The sequence below is a fragment of the Brassica napus genome, chromosome C4, assembly GCF_020379485.1.
Source record: "Brassica napus cultivar Da-Ae chromosome C4, Da-Ae, whole genome shotgun sequence".
Lineage (NCBI taxonomy): Eukaryota > Viridiplantae > Streptophyta > Magnoliopsida > Brassicales > Brassicaceae > Brassica > Brassica napus.
In genome coordinates, this window is record NC_063447.1 from 32,779,336 (window position 1) to 32,802,045 (window position 22,710).

The following is a 22,710-nucleotide window of genomic DNA, read 5'->3' on the forward strand; positions in this document are numbered from 1 at the left end:
ACAGCAGGCTGGTCCTGCGGTGGGAAGAATAAATCAAATCCACCAATGGGATTAATTTTGTGCCGTTATCTGGTACGACCTATAAATTATTTATATTCAATAACTATATTTGATAAAAAAATATATTTAAAATAATATTAAGAATTTTATTCAAAATATCCCCAATTTATTTTCAAATTAACATTAATGTGACTCTTAAAAAACCAGTAATAACAAAAATAAAAGATAATCAGTGAAAATATAAAGGGTAAATTTGCGAGATAGCCAAAATCAAAAATGTAATTAGGAAACTGACTATGATTTTGACGTAATTGAATCGATGACATTTAATCTTTATATGATCCGGTTCTACCCTTTATTACAACAAGTTGCCGGTGAAGCAGGAATATAGATGACGTCGACTGTAATCTATGCGGCCCAACAAAAAAGTGAGTTGGTGGTAACTTATAAAAGAGAGGAGAACCACATGACTTATATATTTACCGTATACGGATTTGCTATGCGCAGTAATTGGTGGATTAAAATATATCTCCTTCCAATATATCTTGTATTCCATTTACCAACCTCAGTCACTCCATTTTTAAGATGAGCGCACGAAAAAGTTAATGTTTACCAGATTGTGCGTATACTATTCTATCTAGGTTGCATATATGCTATTTTATCTCTCGGACATAGTACATCATCCAAACATCCGCTGGAAACTATACATATAAAACCAACCACAACAGCTAAATAATATACCCAAACCCCTGTTTAGTAAATCTAAACCCTAGTAAAAAAACTATAAACCTAAATATAATCTATAAATTATTTTCCAATATTAAATCCAAATATAAATCCTAATCCCAAATAGAATGAAACAAAATAAATAACATAGTACATATTTATGAAATTCTGAAATGTCTATGATTGCATAGAAAAAGTTAATGTTGATCCCAATCATCCTCTCTTACCTTCTAAAAACTAAACCCTAAATTCTAATCACTAAACCCTAACCCAAATATAAACACTAAACTCAAATATCAAAATCTAAAAAATACATAATGTTATGTAATATTCAATTATATTATGTTATATTAAATTATATTATGTAACATGCCAATTATATATCACCAAAATTAAAACACATGATATGAAAGTTCAGAAGTGTTCTATTCCATATCACCGAAATAGTATATAACACCAACCCCATATCAGCTCCTCAATAATAAACCATATTTAAAACTTCATCACAAACCCCTTAATACTTAACATTAAACCATAATCACTACACTCTAAACTCAAATATAAACCCTACACCCAAATATAAACCATAAACCCAAATATTAAAAATATGTAAAGTTATTAATTTTCTTTAAATCATAAACCTAACCCCTAATTTCACTCAAGTTTACACTTATATTGATCTGGTAAACGAAGTGATAAAATTGAGTTTTAAATGCTAGTTTTGATCAATACGCATAAACTAAGATTCATATCAATGATACCGCAACAACAACAAAAATATAAATGGTAAAGATCATATATATATTCCATTTCACATGTATGGTCTTTCCATTTTACGATCTATTCTAGTTATATACACATTGCATCATTACATATAAATAAAAATATATTCACCACATGGCTCAAATCCAGTTTGGAACAATCTATTTGGCAGCCTAAATCTTCCATTAGGATCCATATAACAAAGTAAATGTTAAATAAAATGTATAGTATAACAATAATGTGGAATGAAAACAATGTAAGACATATCGATAACATAGATAACATATGAATTCAATGCATCTGCAAGACTTGTCCAAACTGTGACGCATTCAACATCGTCAGGTCCTCATCCTATAATACACTCTTTATCACCTCAATTCAACGGAGGTTGAAATAGCTGTTAACCCTTTTCTTTTTAGTGGGTTCAAACCCTATCTCAAACAATCTACTTCGAATGCCTAACTCGTCTATGCCAAACCTGACAGATGAAAATAAGAAGGGAAAATAGTGAGTATGGAGGAAGCTATACTATTGTATATATAAATTAATTTTTATGTAAAACAAAACAAGTATGGATAACGAATGGAAATGCATAAGATATGAATCTACAATTACATATGAAGTAGATAGCGTGCATTTATATTTAATTCCATTCCACTTCACATGGAATAGATCTACAACATACCATACTATATACAAACGACGAAACAACTATGTAATGCAAATGCTATTCCACACAACAATCAATCTGACAAGATTATGTATATGTGTATATTTGATAAAAAAAAACATCAAACAAACTTAAGAAAGAATAAGAACATACGGGGGAACCCCAACCGACTATAAATTGTAGAGGCCATTTCATCTAACAAATCTGACATTCAAAGTCGAAAAGGTTTTAGATTTAATAGTTATAGTATCCTAGTTCCGAGTATATCCAAAATAGAAAAGAAAATAACATGAGATGAAGAGAAGCGAAGGTTAAAACCCAAGAACTTAATTACCGTGGGTGAAGAGATCCGAGAAGAATCGAGTTTGTTAAATGGAATAGACACGGGTTGTTGGGAGGCGCCGCTGCGGACTTAACGCCGTCGATTGGGAGCCGACTTCAGAAGCGGAGTAGAGGCGGAAGTTTATAACAGAGAAAGAGATGTCAAAAATCGAAGAGAAGCAGGCAGAGGCGACATGGTTACTCCACTCTGTGCCGAAGACCTTTAAAATTCTACGAAATTACCTAAATAAGTAAAAAAGAAGATGTGGAGAAAAGTAAGCCACGATTTACTGTTTTACACCTAATAATTAACATCAAAAATTATTTTTTGTGTTGCAGGTTTCACCGGTTGACATAAGGAGAAACACAATATTAATATAGAAAAGTAACGACGTATATAAATCTGTTAGGGTTATTGTGTAGATAGTGAATTAGGCTTTTTTTGTGGCTATTTGGCCCGGCTTCCCAAATATAAATCATCAGATAAAGCCCAAAAGGCCCGACTAATATCGTGTTTAAAAAAAAACCCGTACCGTACAATAACCGAAACAGGTCTCTCTCTCTCTCTCGTTTATTTAACAGAACAGCTTAACGTTGCTTTCGTCCTACTCAAAATTGGCTAATTGGAGTAAAAAGCTTTTCTTCTTTTTTCTCTCAGACAAGACAGAGAAAGAAAGAGTCTACAGAACAACAATTCCTTCTTCTTGAAGTCTTCTGGAAGCTCTGTAAGAAAGAAAGAAAGAGCTATTTTAGTTCAGACTCTTTGACCGCCATTGATTCACCTTCTTCGCGTTAATTTCATCTACTCAAGCCTCTCTCTCCTTGGAGGTTCGTTTCCTGAGATTGTGAGGTTCCACGGCGAACGGAAAGTTTCTGAATTTGGTTTCCGACATCGTCGTAAGACGTCAGACGGTGGTGTTTATGGATCTGTCTGGACGATTTGGAGCTAGATCCGGCAACGGTGTGCCGTTCCGGGAAGTTACAGGGCTTGAATCGCTTCATCTCGGCGGCGGCGACGAGTTTCGGCAAATGGTACTTCCGGAGAACGGCGGTGGGTTCACGGCGTTGCTTGAGCTTCCGCCTACACGAGCCGTGGAGCTTCTCCATTCGTCTTCTTCTTCTTCTTCTCAAGCGACGCTTCACTCTGTCGGGACATTGACTTTTCCTTCTAACCCAATCCTCATGGAGCGAGCAGCTCGTTTCTCGGTGATTGCCACCGAGCAGAATCCAAACGGAAATATCTCCGGCGAGACCACGACGAGCTCTGTACCTTCCAACGAACACATTAAGACCGAGCCTGCCGAGACCGAGACTTCTGATCAAGCGGCGGTGGAGAAGCAGAACAATCGATGTGGCAAGAGGAAAGATTTCGACAAGAAGGTGAGAGAGAGAGACACAAAGTTAGTTTCTTTACATTCTGTTCCAGACACTGATTCATTGTCCCTAACATGTCTAGGTTAACAGCTCAACGAAGAAGAAGAGCAAAAGCTCTGAAGAGAACGAGAAGCTGCCATATGTTCATGTTAGAGCTCGTCGTGGTCAAGCAACAGATAGCCATAGCTTAGCAGAACGAGTAACTTTTGCATCTCTCACAAATCTTTATCGTTTAAAAAAAAAATCTTAATTAGTTAATTAATCGCTAATTTTTTGGATTAGGCAAGAAGGGAGAAGATTAATGCAAGAATGAAGCTGCTACAAGAACTGGTCCCAGGCTGTGATAAGGTTTGTCTCTCTCAGATATTGACGTGTTAATAATCAAATACGCTAATTAATCATTACCTCTTCATTTGTGATAATATTTCCTTAATAGATTCACCCTAAAAGTAAGAATATTGTATAGTTTTCATGATTTAGTTAAAGTTCTTAGTAATTCTTTTTTTTTTTTGTTCTCCACAAAAAGTGGCTTGCTTAATTGCTTTTTAATGAAGAAAAGTGGTTTCTGGTGTGATAAAGTGGCCAGTTAGGTAATTTATGTAAGGCCTTAAAGATCTTTACTTTATTATTTTGTGGAAAGGGTACATACTTAGTTTTAAGGTTAAAACTAGTCACACGGACGTGAGTGGAGATGGCTTTTTTCCTCTTCTCAATGTGTGCTTAATGTATTAGAGAATGACCTTAGGCAATGGAGATGCTAGCTGTGATGTGCCATTAATGTTTTGGGTTTAGGAGACAGATTTTGGTGGAAAGATGAAGATCAAAGTGTGTTATGGGGTCCATCTAATTGCAAGCTTTCTCTGGAAGGTGAGGAAGGGGTAGTATCGTCTCTAACACGTTAGGTATCTATCAAGAGAAAAAAGAGACAATGACTCTTAGAAGGACGATTAAAGCAAATGATCCTTTACAAAAAAAAATATGATATTGATTCTGAGTCCCACATACCTAATTAGTTGGAAACATGGATGTGACACTCCCCTCTAGACAACTAATTTAATCAAATGCATCCCTTATGTTAGATGTTAGAAGTTAGCAGCAATTATTGGTGAGATGAATGGAGATTTTTTGGTTTTTATTGGTGAGCAGTGTGAGTACTTGACTGACTGTTTCATGAACCACTAGAGTACTAATTACTTTTGCAAGTGATAAAGTTTAATTGTGATTGGGTATGCCTTTTATGTTTAGCTTTAGATTAAAGAATCATCTTCTTGATGTTTCTTTCACAGTGTATTTTAGAATCTTGGTGTCTTAACAAAGAGGTAGCTACTCTGTAAGGAATGTACCTAACATGAATCCTAAGCTCACCAGAAAGTTTTGACCTGCAGATTCAAGGTACCGCGTTGGTGCTGGATGAAATCATTAACCATGTCCAGTCTCTACAACGTCAAGTAGAGGTAAGACTTTCCGTGGTCCAATTTTGTTATTTATACCTATATATATTGTACAATAGCCACACAACCAAAATGTCAACTCAAAATGAATAGGTTTGTGTGTCACAGTCTCATCAAAGTTTAACTTGTTTTTTCTACAGATGCTATCAATGAGACTTGCTTCGGTAAACCCTAGGATCGACTTCAATCTCGACACGATATTGGCTTCAGAAGTAAGTGTCTTCACTTAGGTCCCTCTTAATACTCGTGTTTCTTATTTGAGTAAGCTATATGAAACTATACCTCTTTGAGTAGCTTCTAGTTTATATCACAAAAGGAGAAAATATTTGTGTATTTATTGATACAAACATTAAGTTAGACCATTTTAGAGCAAGGCGTAGGAAGATCAACGTCTAGTCTTTTGAAGGAAAACTCAGGGAAAGTAAATACACAATACACACACCGTACAAATTTACAGTACACACAAACAGCTTAGTGTGTCAAAACTAGGGCCACCTCTGTTCTGTAAACCTTTCTGTGTGTTTCTGTGACTTATGTCGGATGTGTATATTGCTGAGCTTTGATGGTTTAATTTTTTTTTATTTTATCCCTCATTAATGTTTGTGGGTCTCTTCCAAAGATCTTGTTGTTTCAAAGTTTTTCTTTTTTCGCCTATCTAATCTCATTCAATCTACAATACCAGACTTAAATTTTTCTCACCAAAAATCGTTTGGACCAAAGTTCATAAATGCTTGTACAAACCAATAAATAGTCATGGTTCCTCTCATGTAGTATAATACTCCATCCGTTTCTAATTGTAAGTAGTTTTGCTTAAAAGCACGAATATTTAAAAAATTGTTATTTAAAAAAATATATCATTTAACCAATTAATTCAACCAATTATTAAAAACCTAACATTATTTCATTGGTCACACAACATTCAATAAATGAAAAAGATGCATTGAAATATGTAAACTATTTGTATTGTGAAACAAACTGTTTTTACTAAAACTACTTAAGTTTAAGTTTAGAGAGGGAAGTAATAAACACATCAACAATTGTTGACTTCTTTTGACTAGATCAAGATCTCTACGAATGAATGATCCCTGAGCTGATATCTTTTCCGGGTTTGGCTCCCTTTTTTCTTTCTTTCTTTAACAGAACGGTTCTTTAATGGATGGGAGCTTCAACGGTACAACAATGCAGCTAGCGTGGCCTCATCAAGTGATGGAGACAGAACAGTCCTATCATCACCGGCAACTGCAACAACCACCACCACAGCAGTGGCCTTTCGATGGCTTGAACCAGCCGGTTTGGGGAAGAGAAGAGAATCAAGATCATGGCAATGACCACAACAGTTTGATGGTTGGTTCTGCTAGTTTGCACCCAAACCAGGTCAAAATGGAGTTGTAAGTTTGGGGGAAAACAGTAGATTATGAATGTGTAAATATGTCGTATAAGCTTTGTCTCTACATATATATTATAAATATATAAGAATTTGATCTGTTAAGAAGGTATTAGTCATTTGATTCGGAGGACAACCGGTATATGATAATTTCTTACTTTTACCAGATTTTCACAATATATAATCTAGAACATGTCTGTGCTACTGCTCAATTAGTAGATTATATTCTCATTTTAATTTTGTGAAAATCTTCAAATTAATTCCATGAAAGACGATCAAATAATCGGTTAAATTTTTATTGGCTAATTTTACACAGCAATAAAAAGGTAAAATAAAAAACATCATATATATTTTTGTTTATTAAAGGAGCAAAGTCGTTATGGTATAGGAAACAATAATACCTAAACCGACGTAATAGATAAGGAGAAATTCAAATATAAATACATACAAAAAGTGTGTATCACAGGAAAAAGAAGACAAACACCAAGTCAAATGAAAGAAAAGAGAAAGAGAGACCCTGTAGAGTTCGAACAACTACCACTAGTTCTTGTAGAAGAGCTCTAACCGAAACCTGAAATAAAATCGATTCACATCTGTTTCTAAGCAACGGAACTCACATCTGTTTCTAAGCAACGGAACTCACATCTATTTCTAAGCAACGGAACTCGATGATCAAATCAAAATACTTTGCATGAAGACATCTAGTCAGAGTGCAGTCATGAGTTCCTAATATCCTTATAGGCGGTGACTTTCACAATGAATCAAATCCTTACCCTTGTCTACGGACTTTGGAATCACATTATTCATCCACAAAGGTCAATTTTATCCCCAAACCCAGTAGATGAAGTCTTGCAGTTACTAGAAACTGTTAATTATAGTCTTGTTTGCATCTACGACTTTAGAAAAGTGATCTATGTCTTCAATCCAGTGATTAGATGGTCTCGATTTCTTCCTCAAGCTAAGTTTCAACAAACCAATTACATTAGATAAAATATAAATAGTAAAGTCTCACTTTTATATTATTTTCTAGGGCAAATCTCCAAAATAACATTTTCTAAGTTTATATCACAAAAATAGCACTCAAAAACTAAAATGACCAAAATAACACCTTTCTAAGTTTATCCTTTTAAAATTTTAATTTTTTTATTTTTCAAAATTTGAAATCTTATCCCCAAAACCTCATTTCTCAACTCTAAACCCTACACCCTAAACTCTAAACCCTAAACCCTAAACTCTAAACCCTAAACCCTAAACCATAAACCCTAAACCCTAAACTCTAAACCCTAAACCCTAAACTGTAAACCCTAAACCCTAAACCCTAAACCCTAAAATCTAAACCCTAAACTCTAAACCCTAAACCCTAAACCCTAAACCCTAAATCCTAAACCCCACCCTTTAACTCTAAACCCTAAGTTTGTGACTTTTGATAAAACATTAAGTGCTATTTTTGTGACTTTTGACCTTGAGTACTAGTTTGGGAACAAAAACTTGATTTAGTGCTATTTTTGTTTTTTTCTCTATTTTCTATTCATGCAAGTCTGTGAAAGGGGTGTTATTATTATAGGTTATGAAACGAAGTCTGAGAGGCAAGTATAATTTTTTTGGCTCACCAAGCTGGCACCATAAGCTGAAACGGTCTAACAACTACATTCTTCAGCATAATCTTCATAATTGCTCATTTGTAAATGTTTTCCAACAAGTTTTCAGGATTATGTTATGGTCATAAATGTTGTATCCTGTGAAATGATTCTCTTCCCTCTTTTCTTCTATCCATGTAGGAAGTTCAACGCTTGTGCAGTTTTTTGGGTGAGTGGTTAGATTGCTCTGAGCATCGAATTTGTTTCCACATGGGCAAGTGAATGCTAGATTATCTTTGAATGGCTCAATCGAGGAACGTGGTTTGCTAATCAATCGTTTCAATCAATGGTAATAAGAAGAAGAAATGCTGAGGAATCTGTAGCTAATCCTACTTTGAAGCAAGTTACTGGAGATTGCAATGGAGATGTTACACGCTAACTGGAGTTTCTGAAAAAAATTATAATCAAGATCACAAGAAACTTATTATTCAATCAATCAATCATTCAGTTTCATTCAAGAAAAGCAGAGGAATCAAGCCCTAAGTTACTTGCGATCTAAACAGACGTACATGCTGGAGTTTTTGCGAACTCGAAATCTACCTCTGCCTCTGACTTAGATACTTTGGTAGAATCAGAAATCATCTTCTCAATGATTGATGTCTTCGGTGGATCTTCTGCATCAAGAGGAGTTACAAAATTAAGATCACAAATAGGTGTACGATTATTACTCTAATCAGTCGTTTTTAAAAGTGGAATTTGTAACCTAAATTTTCCTAATCGGAATCCCTAAAAACTACTGGAGAACTACGATCGCAAAGTCTAGTAGGGCTGGCAAATAAACCGAATCCGATCTGATAAAAATGAATCCGAACCGATCTGAACCCGACATAAATACCAAATGGATCATGTTTTATGGTATTTCGGGTTATGAGTATTATCTGAACCGAACCCGAACCTAAATGGATACCCGATAGAACCCGAAAGATTCAATTTTTTTTAAAAAAACTTGTAGCAAACATGATCTCAATTCCTGATATGTATCCAAAATACACTATGATATTATTGAACATCTGAAATAATTATCTATTACATGAAGGTTGATGGTTGAAGGTGGCGGTTGAAGCTTGAAGTTCTTAGATTTTAGTTTTGTTTTCATTTAATAATGTTATTCATTTCATGAGAACTTGGTTTTTCGTTTTATGCTTTCATTGATTTGGTCTTCTTTCTATCAATAACTATGTTTACCTTTCGTTTGATTTTGAATGATCACGTGTGATGTTCCTTTTTTATTTTTGAATCGATTTTACTTATGTTTTGGTTACAAAATAGGTATTAATCAGGTATTTTTTAAACGAAAACCGATTTTACATATTTTTGTTACAAAGTGGATACAAATTAGTTATTTTTAAACATAAGAACCTATTGGGATCCGAACCCGAAAGTTGGGTTGTACGGGTTCGTTGAAGATGTACTAACCCCGACCTGAACCCGACAGAACCCGAACCGGTACCGAACTTTCATATAATCCGAATGGGGCTGATTTCGATAAATTTGAAAAATCGAAATCCTATTGGACAAAACTGGATTGGGACCCGAATGCCCAAACCTAAAGTCTAGTTCGATAGAGCAACAAGGAAGTTTCTTAAAACAGGTACCTTTGGGAGGTTTTGTGCGTTGATCTTTGTGATTGGCCATTAAAGACAGAGAGGAAAGCTTCGATGGGAGATTTTGAAGAAGAAGACTTGTGGAAGAGGGTTATGATTGTGTAACAAACTCTCACCATTTACTTTAGCTGAGCTAGGCCTGGGCATAAAATCCGGAACCCGAAATCCGAACCGAACCCGAACCGAAAAATCCGACCCGTTATCCCCCCGAAATGTAAAAATACCCGAACGGGTCTTGTAGGGTGGTACAAAAAATATCCGAACCTGAAATGTTATTAACCGAACCCAAACGAGTAACCCGAAAAATACGAAATTAATAGTCAATATAAATATTTTGAAATATATATAAGTATTTCAATTATTAAATTCAATATTTGTGGTAATATGATATATAATAATAAATATTAAAATATTTGTGGTAATATGATATATAATAATAAATATTAAAATTTTAATAAATGGTTTAAGTACCAATTAGTAATAAATAAGTATTTTATAATTTGCTCATTAAAATAAAAAGTCTACTCTCTATAAAATAATACATATTGTTTACAAATGATGTTTGTTTTCATACTTGATTTAACATTTTATTGTTATTTTATCAATTTTATGTGTGATAGATTAATTTTTATTTAATTTAGATGCTTTTCTTTATGTTTTGGTTCAACAATTTTGTTTTTTACTTCGGTTATATCCGAACCGAACCGATATAACCCGAATCTGTACGATATATGATTACTTTATGGGTTTTAGGACGCAATACAATTTTGAACCGAATCCGAATTGTTATTATCCAAACCCGAGCTGTACTAATAAAATTTTAGTATGGGACCTAAGAGCGTAAATCCGAAAACCCGAAAAATCCGATCCGAACGCCAACGGGTATCCGAACGCCCATGCCTAAGCTGAGCCATCCCAATTTTACCAAAATTAATGAATTTATTTTATTAATTTTTGGTCAACAAAAAAAATTTATTGGACTCAAGCGGAAAGATATAAACGTTACTAGACTCCATTGCTACATCATCAGTTTTTTTTATCAGGTGATTTTCAAATTCAAAATAAATGGTTTTCCTTTGCTACAAAAAGCAGATTTAAGGACCAAATTGTAAATAGTTTCATATGCGAGTGATTATTAGGGGTGTCAAAATGAGTTACATCACTCAACTCAGCTCATCTCATAGTGAGCTCAGCTCTATCATAAGGTAGCTCAGCTCATTTATTATATGAACTTCAATATGTAAACTCGAACTCAGATCATCTAGATCATGAGTTAAATGAGCTAACTCGTGATCTAAATAAAAATAATAATTATAAAATAATTATAAAATAAAATAGTGATAGAATAACTTCTATAATATTGTTCAAAATTTAAATATTAAAAAATCCAAAACATAAATATTAAATACTAAATAAAAACCAATACATGACAAAAATTAAAAAAACAACACCTAATATAAATTAAATTAAAACAAAACCAATGATCCAAATCCATATTCTTCGTGAGAGTCTTGAAACAATTCATCTTCAATGTTTTATATGTATGTTTTACATTTTAATTTTAGAAGAAAAATATGATTAATATAGATATTATCTTTTAAGAAGATTTGGTTTGACATTTTAATTTTAGAAGATAAATATGAAAATATAAAAAATATATATTTTTACATAAAAAATAGAAGTTATCCAAATATAATATATATATAATATTATATATAATTGTAAATATAAAAATGAACAAGCTCATGAGTCAGCACATGTTCATTAAAGATCGTTCATATAACTCGTGATTTAATTTAATCTTGATCATTAAACTCATTTATTAAATGAACTTAAAATATAGAGATCGTATTCATGAAAAAACGAGCTGAGCTGTTAGATCATGAGCTATAACTCATTTTGACATCCCTGGTGATTATACAAAACAAAAATCAAGAAAATCTACTAATAATCGACATTTAATATTTCACTTATTAAACGAACACGATTTATTCACCAACAATCACAAAACCAATACTAGAAGGGGAAATTACTAAGAAGTTTTTTTTTTAATAGAAAATGAGGGACTTTGGGTCGGTTTTGACTTTGCAAAAGAGTGTAGTTTTATTTAGTTCTTCTTACGAACTACAAAGATAATTTAATTTAACCCACATATTTTAGAATATTACAGATTTACTTACTAAGTTTACAATAACGATCTACCTTCCACTGTAGATATCTCAATTGACACTACACTTTGTATTTATTACAGATTTGACCAATAAAGTTTACAAAATATGTTCTATGCCCATCTCTCAATCCTTTTTAGTTCTTTTGCCACTTCCATCATCTTTGGAACATCATCTCTACGTACCTTTTCTTCTTACAGCCACCAATAACTTCGATCCCACTTGTTTCATCGCCTTCGAGGGGCTTCCTACGTGGTGGGGTAGAGGCATTATCGAAAACATAACTTACATGAGGTACCTTGCGGATAAAGGTATCGAACCTAAAGTGGTTGAGGTTACAATGATTTTCTCTTGTCTGCTCGGATGAGCAACCACGTCAGCTTTCTCAAACTATTAGGATGCTTCATGAAGTGATTGATCCGTGTTATAAAAATATGGAGAAAGACATGACAAGTGGTCAATGATTTAAAGTGGAAGCATGTGTTGCACTTGATCTCAGATGCTGTGAGAAGATAGATTAATACATACCGAAGATGATTGATGTAGCTAAAGAACTCAGGCGGATTCAGACATCACGTTAGAGATCCTCTCTGTTCTTGGACTGTAAAGCTAAGTTTTAAATTCATACATGCATAACATAGATTGTCACAGGGAAACTCCAAAATGAACGTGAGATTAATTAATCTGTTACATGACCGTAGTTGTAACGTTGGACGAATTATCCGAAGAGGATCGCTTAACGCTTAAGTACTCTGTTTCCACCTTCTGTGTCCTAAGTGTTTATAACCTCCGATGAAGTTTCATATGTTTATTTCATGCCAAATTATCCTTCTGAGTTGCAAACTTCAGAAGGAAATGATTGGATTGATAGTTCAATAACAGAGGATCTAACTTAGTCTGAGCATGATCTCAATCATGAGTCTGAATTTCCTTGTCCACTTGGCTGTATCCTCCAGCGTCTCAGACTTTAGATGTTAGAATCTAGTGTTCTATTCACTCAATCCGTTTGAGTTCTTTAGCTACTTGGATCATCTTCAGTCTGTCTTCATCTCTCTCCTCGCAGCATCTCAGAGAAAGTGTAATACACGCTTAATGTCTCTATGTATAATGATCTTAGGGAAGGCCAAGTGAAGATATGTCATTGTATTAGCAATCTCTTTTCCAATCTTCAACCTTAGACTCAAGGGCAGTACAGATTCTTGCCCATTAACCATAATACGTCCTGAATGACGTAGGAATCCATGCTCTGCGTATTCAAACACAAAGACTAAACTCGAAACAGCTTCTATATAGTTTGAGAAAGTTGTGGTTCATCATCCTAGCAGACAAGACAATGTCATTGTAAGCCTCTCCTATATTTTATGCTATTTATAATTCCTTACTTATAACTCCTTAAATTTGATTTCTTTTCAATTTGCCAGTTTATCTTGAGATTCATCGTCTCTAACTTCCTGTCGTTATGACTTTTGAGGGCTATATATTGGAGAAAGTGCTTAGTAGTTACATTGTATGATTCATTTATGGTCTGGTTTGTTTCTGTAAAGCTGTTTATTGTTAGTCCCTTGTCTTATGACCCTGCACATTGAGTTTATCTAGATTCACTTCAGTGATATTCTGGAGAGTAGGGGTGGTGGATGCTTTACCCAATATCCGAACACGTATCCGAAACCCTACCAAAAAACCCGAACCGAAATAGCAAAATACTCGAACGGGTATTGAATTAGGAGAGATTGGATATCCGAATCATGGATAATATCCGAACCCGAATGGATATCCGAATATAACCGAACATATGAATAATTGACCATATATTTCAAGTTTACTTCTTTAATTTTGTTCAAAATATTTATATTGATTCTGCTCATGGTTCAAAATATATATCATTTAAGTATATATTTTAAATAAAAAAAAATATATATTTGCTATTCACTTAAAATATATATCAAGTTCTTGTTTCTTACATTAACAAAAGTTGCATCCAAAATTTTAAAATAACAATTAAATTAGTGTATTTATATTTTTAAAGTTTTATTTTCAAACCTATTTATAGTTTAATCTATTAAAAATTAGAAACCAAGTTAAGTTAAAAGTATATATTTTAAATAAAAAAAATTTAAACAATGAATAATTTATTTTTTTCCTTCAAAATTTAAATATTCGAACCCGACCCAAAATAACTGAACCTAAACTTAAAATACCTGAACCCGACCGGAAATGTAGAAATACCCAAACATGTTCTATACTTCTATACCGAAATACCTGATCCGAATCCGAACGCCTACCCCTACTGCTACCGGAGAGTCTACAATAGACTAAACTAGTTTTTGTTATGGAAAGTTCTAACCTTCGTTTTGTGGTTATGGAAGCCTCAAGAAAGTTCATGACAATAGCTTAAAAGTCTACCTTGTAGGTAATCATATAAGCAATTTTTAGGATGTAACACGCTAGAATCATGTAATTTCATTTCCAAGCATACCCTGCCACATTTTCATGGTTTGACCAAATAGGCTCAACTGAAAAAGTTGGCATTTAATTTATTTGGATATTTGTTAGCTCCTTATGATTGCTCTACTTATTGTTGTTGCTAGCTGCATCGATGATAGTATTTATTTTAAATTGTTTGCATCTAGTTCCAAAAACATCATTTGCGTTATGTCGGTATTACTACTCATTTAAATTGACTTCTATTGAAGCAAACACTATTTTCTTGTTGTATTCTAATATACTCTCTGCGTTTCTAAATAATTCATGTTCTAATACTTTTTACTTGTTTTTAAAATCAATGTTTTAAATTTTCTATGTATTTTTAATAATGAATTGTAAACTTAAAAAAATGTTAATTAACAATTTTAGATTTATTGAATTGCTATTGGTTTAAATTTATGGAAAATTGTTATAAATTTAAAAGTTAATGCATTGAAAGTTAAATATTAATTTTTTTTAATATTTGTGAAAAAAATCTAAAACATGCATTATTTAGAAACATAGAGAATATTTTTCTTGTCGTCGACCAAACTCTCTCTTGACTTGTCTACAAACTTCTAAACTCAAATAATAAATACAGCCCCTTAAATAGATAATCATCTAAGTTATGCTTCTACATTGTCTTAAAATAAACAAAAGATATTTACATTTATTTCTTTGTGGATATAAAAACATAAAAATCCGAATCTGAATCACAATCACTGTTTGAGGAAGTGGAAGGCAAATAAGATCTGAAATGACGAAAGTGAAAGTGACAATACAGTCATCAATCATCATTGCATCGGTTAACTTAAAGTAAACGAGTACAATGTGACCGACAACTCTCGGTAAACCACTTGAACCACCGACAAAGCTGCCCGGTTAACATTAACGGCATCACTCACAACGACCACGATCTTCACGGTCCGTAATGTTATTAAATGCCTCTCATTTAAATCATGTTCTCCTATGCAACCCGCGAGCCAGATAAAGTTGCTTTTACGGTTTCTAGATAACGAAAGCTCTTTTGAGAAACTGGTGTATTGGTGATCCCCAAGTGAAGTAGTTGTTTTCTTGTTCTTGTTTTTGTGTTCTTCTTCTTTTTATGCTTCATATATTTCGATATTATGCACTTTACATTCTTCTTGTTTCTCTCTGAAACTGAACCATGATCATACTTCTTTGAAGTGAAGTTGTGTGGGTTGATCAAATCTATATGATGAAAATCATTCTTGTGATCATTCACTAGATACAAAGAGAATGCACTCATTTCTATAAACAACTAGGAACTTGTGAGAATCTATTTGATTGCTTGCCTTTTTAGTACTAGTATTATATAAATCTTTTTTTATGTGCCAATAATGTCGTTTTCCTTTTTATATCCTAATTTGCCTTGGGAATATACACAACTGATTGTTTTGTCATTTTCCTCTGTTCCTTTTCAGGCTTTTTAACTTGGAAGTTGTTAAGTAACTGCTGCATTTTCTGCAAAGGAGAAGAAGTGAAGAGAGTTTGGTGATATGATGAAGGGAAGAACATCTAACACTGCACCGTCGAATCGGTCTACAAAGAATGGGAGAAGAGATCAAAAGCCACAGAAGACGAACGGTGCTAAAAGATCTTTAGAGCAAGAAAGACTTAAGTCTCTAGAAGCTAAGGAAGAAGCTGAGGTCTCTGAAGCAGTAAGTGTTACAACCGCACAAGCAAATGATGATGCAGTGAATGGGTCTTCCGAGAATCATCAAGACTCAGAGTCTAGTGAAGTCACAGATAAACAAGAGAGTGTGAATGGTTTGGTGAAGGATGTTGATGATGATAAGAGAGCGGATCATTTGGTAGAAGAAGTTAAAGAAGATGCTTCAGACAATGACATTGGTAGTGGAAGTGAGAAGGAGGCAAGTGAGTATGACGAAGCATTGAAACAAAAGGTTGAGAGTTTGGAGACAAGAATTGAGAAACTTGAAGAAGAGCTAAGAGAAGTTGCAGCGCTCGAGATTTCTCTATATTCGGTTGTACCAGACCACTCTAGCTCAGCTCACAAGCTTCACACGCCTGCTAGAAGAGTTTCAAGACTCTACATACAAGCTTGTAAACATTGGAGTCAAGAAAAGCGAGCAACTGTTGCTAGAAACACAGTCTCTGGTCTCATTTTAGCTGCTAAATCTTGCGGAAATGATGTTTCCAGGTAACACAAAACACAACTTGACACCATGAGTCTAGTAGCTTTCAGGATCATGATTATCTCAGTTTTTTTCTTGGTTCCTTATGTTTCAGATTAACGTTCTGGTTATCAAACATAATCACTTTGAGAGAGATCACTACTTCACATGCATTCACGCAAACCTCTAAATCAAATGGGAGTGAAACCTTCACTCCAGCATTAGAGAAAGTCGAGTTCTGGATCTTCTCTAGAATTGTTGAATCTGTTTGGTGGCAGGTGAAGTATCATTCATTGAAATCTTAAGAAAGATCTTTTCATTTTCAGGTATCTCAAAACTTTTTTCTTGTTCTGTCCTGTCTTTCAGGTCTTCACTCCTCATATGCAATCCCCGGAAAATGTCGGTAAAAAGAATGAGAAACTAATGGGAGAACAAGAGAAAGGAAGCTTTTCAATTAGCTTATGGCAAAACGCTTTCAAAGTTGCACTATCACGTCTTTGTCCTACGCGAGGTGAAGGACATGAGTGTGGTTGCTTACCTATCTTGTCTAAAATGGTACTCATACTCTACAATTTTAAAGTCCAAGGTAATAGCATAAATAAGCTATTGTAGTCTTATTTGTCATCTGTCTTTTAACAGGTAATGGAGAAGTGTATAGCTAGAGTTGATGTAACCATGTTCAACGCTATACTACGCGAATCAGAACACCAGATTCCCACAGATCCTGTCTCTGATCCTATTCTTGATTCCAAAGTTCTGCCTATAACTGCTGGAGACTTAAGCTTTGGATCCGGGGCACAGCTTAAAAACGCGGTACAACTTCAAGAAACATGAATCATATCATTCACTTCACATAAGAACGTTTCTTGAATGTTATAATCTCTCACTTGTAGATTGGAAACTGGTGCAGATGCCTCGCTGAAGACTCTGTAGAAGAAGATGAGAAGTACTTCAGCTTGTTAAACGAACTTAGCGATCTACTTATGCTCCCTAAAGACATGCTTATGGACTTATCCGTTAGAGAAGAGGTTCTTGTTTTGATATCTATATGAATCTCAGGTTCTTGATCAACATAATGACTTTTTTTCTTTGATTGATTCATAGGTATGTCCATCGATCAGTCTTCCACTGATCAAAAGAATACTCTGCAACTTTACACCTGATGAGTTTTGTCCTGATCATGTCCCTGGAGCTGTCTTAGAAGAGCTTAACACCGAGGTAAACAAAATTCAAATTCTTCTTTCTTACTCTGTGCTCTTAGACACTCACTATAATCTTTGTTGTTGTTTGTTTGGTTTCATCAGAGCATTTCGGATCAGAAGTTATCAGGAGTTAACTTCCCTTATGAAGCTTCACCTGTTACATACATTCCTCCATCATCAATCAATGTAGCAGAGAAAATTGCAGAGGTAGGAGGAGACATCTCTAGAATGAAGAGGAATGCGTCTGTGATACAAAAAAAAGGATACACGAGCGACGAGGAGCTTGATGAGCTGGATTCTCCTCTTAGATTTGTTATTGACAAAGTGTCTGTATCACCAAGTTCGGGACACAATGGGAAGGTGAAGCAGAAAGATGAGCAAGTAGGTGCAGTGGTAGCGAATGTAAGATATGAGCTTCTTAGGGAAGTATGGTCGATGTGAGTGATTGGAAGCAAAACATGTTTAGATTTTTAGTGAAGCTCTTGTTACTTCTGAAACAAATTAAGTATTTTTCCAAGTTATTATATGTAGCTGTAAGGATTTTAATGAATACAGCGTCTGAAGTGGCAATAAACTCTTTTAACAACAGTCTCACACAGAGAAACTGATAAGTAGCAAAAGAGATGGAATGAACCCACTGAAAATTTCAAGGCTGTTTTGTATGAACTCAGTGGACAACCAATTTTATCCGTTTCTGCTTTCCAAGAACTCTTTTGAAGTTTCTGTGACCAATGGGAAAGAACCGACAGTTGAAACTTGAAAGTTAATCTGTGGAGACTAGTAGAGAGGCATTGGTCATAAGATAGAAAAGGATATTAATAGAGTCCCACATCGGTAAGATAGAAAAGGATATTAATAGAGTCCCACATCGGTAAGATAGAGAGGCATGGGTCATAAGCTAGATGGTATAAAAAGAAAGCCTAGCCTCACCTCCAAATCATACCTTTCTCGGCCTTTTGGCTAAGATCAAGTGTAGTAGTATCTGTTCTTATCAGTTTAGTATCTGATATGTGGTCCATCGGACCACATGATATTAACTTTATTTTTTGAGAGAGAAAGCCCATTAAGATAGCTTGCTACCTGCGCGAGTCGCCCATGCGTTGCACTTTTGCATGGGCTGGCTTAACCCACCAATCACAGTTCAACTCTTACCCAGTAGCTCTTGCCAAACGCTATGTGGAAGTGTATGAAACACATAAACAACCCACTTAGCTTTGCAGTTCTATTTGAATTCAAGAAAATGTTTGAAGACAGCTGTTGTGAAGGTTCTGCATATTCACAAACTAAGACCTGATATTCACTAATTTGAGGAAGTTTTTGTAACATATAAATTCCGTACAGGTGACACTATAATCTTTGTTGTTTGTTTGTGTGGTTTTCATCAGAGCATTTCGGATCAGAAGTTATCAGGAGTTACCTTCCCTTATGCAGCTCCACCTGTTACATACATTCCTCCAACATCAACCAATGTAGCAAAAAAAATTTCAGAGGTAGGAGGAGACATCTCTAGAATGTCGAGGAACCCGTCTGTAATACAAAGAAAGGATACACGGGCGACGAGGAGCTTGATGAGCTGGATTCTCCTCTTACGTTAGTTGTTGACAAAGTCTATATGTATCACTAAATTCAGGACACAATGGGAAGGTGAAGCAGCAAGACGAGCAAGTAGGTGAAGTGGTAGCGAATGTAAGATATGAGCTTCTTAAGGAAGTGTGGTCTATGTGAGTGATCTGAAGCTAAACATGTTGTGACTTTGGTGAAGCTCTTGTTACTACTGAAACAACGAAGTCTTATCGAAGTGATTATATTTAGCTGTAAGGATTTTAATGAATATTTTGTTAGCGAAAACTGTATATAGCGTCTTATGAAGTAATAAAACTCTTTTTAACAACAGTGTCACAAGAGGCACCAATAAGTATAGATGGAAAACTATTGGAGGAGAAAGGGTGAACAAAATCTTTTGTATAAAGTTTCCATTTTCTTCTTCTGGGTTTGTGAGGTTTCTGTGACTAATTGCAACAGTTAACATTTTTATGTAGTCTAGAACGTCATCGTACTGTCTTTGCTGATGCCTTCGACACTACAGAATTTAATTATATACTTCTAAGACCACTTCCATTGGAGAGTCCAATAAAGAGGTTTTTAAGAAAAACACAAAAAATAAATAAATCAAAAATTGTTATGAACATTGTGGATTGCCATTAACCAAGACAAGAAGAGATGGCCCATCAGGCCACGACCAGGCCCAACCACAGCTGTGTCCAAGAGAAGAGAGAGTCGGCGGCTGAGGAGAGAGAGTCGGCCTATCCTTTGGCCGACATTAGATATATGATGTTTTCCTTTTCTATGTTTTAGATCTTTTCCTATTTCATGTTGTATTAGGTTTTGAATAATTTCTTTTTTCCTATTCCTTGTAACCCCTATATAAGGGAACACTTTGGTTGAGTAATAATATACAGACACACACGAAATATTCAGTCTCAAACCCTTCGTTCACAACACGTTATCAGCACGATAGTCTCTAGACCCTGAGACAAAACCTAACCTAAAATCCGTCACACATAAACCCTAAATCAGGCGGAACTTCAAATCGATCTATCTCTCCAACCCCGAGGAACCAGAAGACGAGCCACATATCAAATTGAAGCTCTGGACGAGACGAATCTATCTGCGAAAACCGTTCGTCAATCCGATCTCAGACGCGTCCACAATCGCAGAAACAACAGACGGCGCCGACTTAGTTCTTAGGAACCCTAATCCGAATCTACAAGATTTTCTCGCCAATTTCAAATCATGTTGAAAGATAAGTTTATCATACCTCAGTTATTTGATGATACCTTGTTTAGAATATGCTGTTCATGTAATCTAATACCCCTTTGTTTTGTTTCATGAGCTGAGAGGAATTGGTGCAACAATGAGAGCACACATCTGTGACCAGACGCCAAACCGTCCGAAACAGCTCGCGATCCGATAGGAGCCAGCGTCCGTCCGCGTGAAGGATAGAGGTTCATCAGCTCTCTTGGTGGTTCGGTTCAACCCTTCAAACAGAGGTATACCGTGATCTGAGAACCTAGAAAGAACAAACCCTAAAATCCTAATCCATGATTATGGACTCCCTTTGTTCTTGATGAAACCCTAAATTGATATAACCTAGAATTGATCATCTCATAAATCACTAGATTAAAATCGATTCCCTAGAACATGTTTGATTGTTTGATTGTTTCTGATTTGAATTAAAGAAACCCTACATTTGGAATCGTAATCCTAAAAACCCTAAAACCCTAAAATCGGTTTTGACTTCATCTGATCTATTGATCATTGAGGTTTCTAAATTAATTTATTGATTGATGATCTGAGATATGAGGATTGTTTGATAGATTGATTGATAGATCTAAATCTCTAAATTCAAAATCTTTAAGGCCTTAAAACCCTTAATCGGCTACTTGAAAGTTTTAAGATCCTAAATCTCGTTTTGATTTCCTAAAGGTTTTGAAATCTTAAATCTAATAAAAGTTTTAAAAGATTGAAAGTTTAAAAATGGTTTTTGAATGTGAGTTAGGTTGCTAGATTGATTGATTCTAAAATCTAGTTGAAACATTACCAACCTTGAAATTGGTAAACTTGATATGTATTGTGTGGCATTGTGTTTTGTCATGAATCATATTGGACGACCGTAAGGTCTAATGCATTGCACACACACGTGGTTTTGTACACTTAAAGCCTTTTGGCTTAGTGCATATCTATGTAGCCATGTGGCCAAGCATCCGGATGGTTATAGAAACCAGATTGCATAATGATCCAATCCTTAGGATTGTTGTATCACATAATAATCGTAAAAGTCTAAGGCAAAGCCGTATGGCCTTATATCCGGATTGATATATAAACCGGATTGTATCATGAACTAATCTATAGGATTGTTGTATCACACTAACATGGCCGTATGACCTAATTGACACCATGATCGATTGTTTTCATAGATGTGTAAGACTTGTTTGTGGCCGAGCTTGTTAAATATCATGCGGCTACATGACCACATTGTGAACCTAAATTTTAAATGACAATGTGACTCAGATATCGAAAAGGGACTTGGTGATACAATCACCAAGGACAACAATGAGAATGAATTGGTACAGTATTCCATCATCTCATTGAAGGTCTAAAAGATCAGTACATCACTATGGAAAATCCACTAGACTTTGGGGATGCTTTACAGCATAGAAATTACCACCAGAAAACGGTGTTGCTTCCAAAGGCTAGAAATGACTAGAAGAATCTAAGATTCTTGGATTACAAAGTCATGGATGAGTACAACTCAGTCTTGTTTAAGATAGTCTCGATGCTGAGACTTTGTGGTGAAGTAGTAACCAAGGAAGAGTTACTAGAGAAGTCCTATTCCACATTACATATGTCGAAAGTCATACTGTAACAACAGTATAGAATAAAAGGCTTCGCCACTTATACTGATCTAATTTTCAAAGGGACCAAATTTCGATACGACTAGTCTTATTGCTTTATGATTGCATTCGTGTTTACTTTAACCTAAGGATCATTCACGATTTATATGGAATTGGTTTTAAGTTTATTAAATCTTGCCTAATCTTACTTAAACATATGAATGTTTTAAAGAGTTGCCTAAAGGGCAAAAAACCAAGTAAGAAATCATGAATGGTATAGAAAGCCTAGTAGGAAACTATGGCTAAGGCATTTGCCTATAAGGCATTATATACACCCAAAGAAATGTGGTCCATTGAAAGTTATAATGAATGGTTTCCAAATAAGAAACAATGGG

At 34.8% G+C, this 22,710-nt stretch overlaps 2 protein-coding genes and 1 non-coding gene across 10 annotated transcripts; all 3 read left to right on the forward strand.

Moving 5' to 3' along the window:
* Positions 1-3,020: 3,020 nt before the first annotated feature.
* On the forward strand, positions 3,021-6,851 carry LOC106390275 (transcription factor bHLH60). 3 transcript variants are annotated; one of them, XM_013830699.3, is made up of 7 exons: positions 3,032-3,859; positions 3,936-4,052; positions 4,136-4,201; positions 4,646-4,720; positions 5,239-5,307; positions 5,445-5,516; positions 6,445-6,851. In XM_013830699.3, the coding sequence occupies exons 1-7, from the start codon at positions 3,401-3,403 to the stop codon at positions 6,694-6,696; spliced, it is 1,110 nt and encodes a 369-aa protein (XP_013686153.1). In that variant the 5' UTR covers positions 3,032-3,400; the 3' UTR covers positions 6,697-6,851. The 3 variants fall into 3 exon arrangements, with proteins under 3 accessions (XP_048609690.1, XP_013686153.1, XP_013686154.1); XM_013830700.3 differs by lacking the exon at positions 4,646-4,720 and having other exon boundaries at positions 3,039-3,859; XM_048753733.1 differs by lacking the exons at positions 5,445-5,516; positions 6,445-6,851 and having other exon boundaries at positions 3,021-3,859; positions 4,646-4,755; positions 5,239-5,296.
* An 8,614-nt stretch (positions 6,852-15,465) lies between these two features.
* On the forward strand, positions 15,466-18,509 carry LOC106391408. 6 transcript variants are annotated; one of them, XM_048753732.1, is made up of 8 exons: positions 15,466-15,484; positions 16,006-16,745; positions 16,835-16,997; positions 17,086-17,274; positions 17,359-17,532; positions 17,613-17,747; positions 17,824-17,937; positions 18,024-18,509. In XM_048753732.1, the coding sequence occupies exons 2-8, from the start codon at positions 16,081-16,083 to the stop codon at positions 18,360-18,362; spliced, it is 1,779 nt and encodes a 592-aa protein (XP_048609689.1). In that variant the 5' UTR covers positions 15,466-15,484; positions 16,006-16,080; the 3' UTR covers positions 18,363-18,509. The 6 variants fall into 6 exon arrangements, with proteins under 6 accessions (XP_048609689.1, XP_013687491.1, XP_013687490.1 ...); XM_013832037.3 differs by lacking the exon at positions 15,466-15,484 and adding an exon at positions 15,490-15,625; XM_013832036.3 differs by lacking the exon at positions 15,466-15,484 and adding an exon at positions 15,492-15,622.
* Positions 18,510-18,860: 351 nt separating this feature from the next.
* Positions 18,861-19,052, forward strand: LOC125586495. Its single transcript, XR_007323024.1, has one exon. It is a non-coding gene; the product is annotated as a U2 spliceosomal RNA (small nuclear RNA).
* The last annotated feature ends 3,658 nt before the right edge of the window (positions 19,053-22,710 follow it).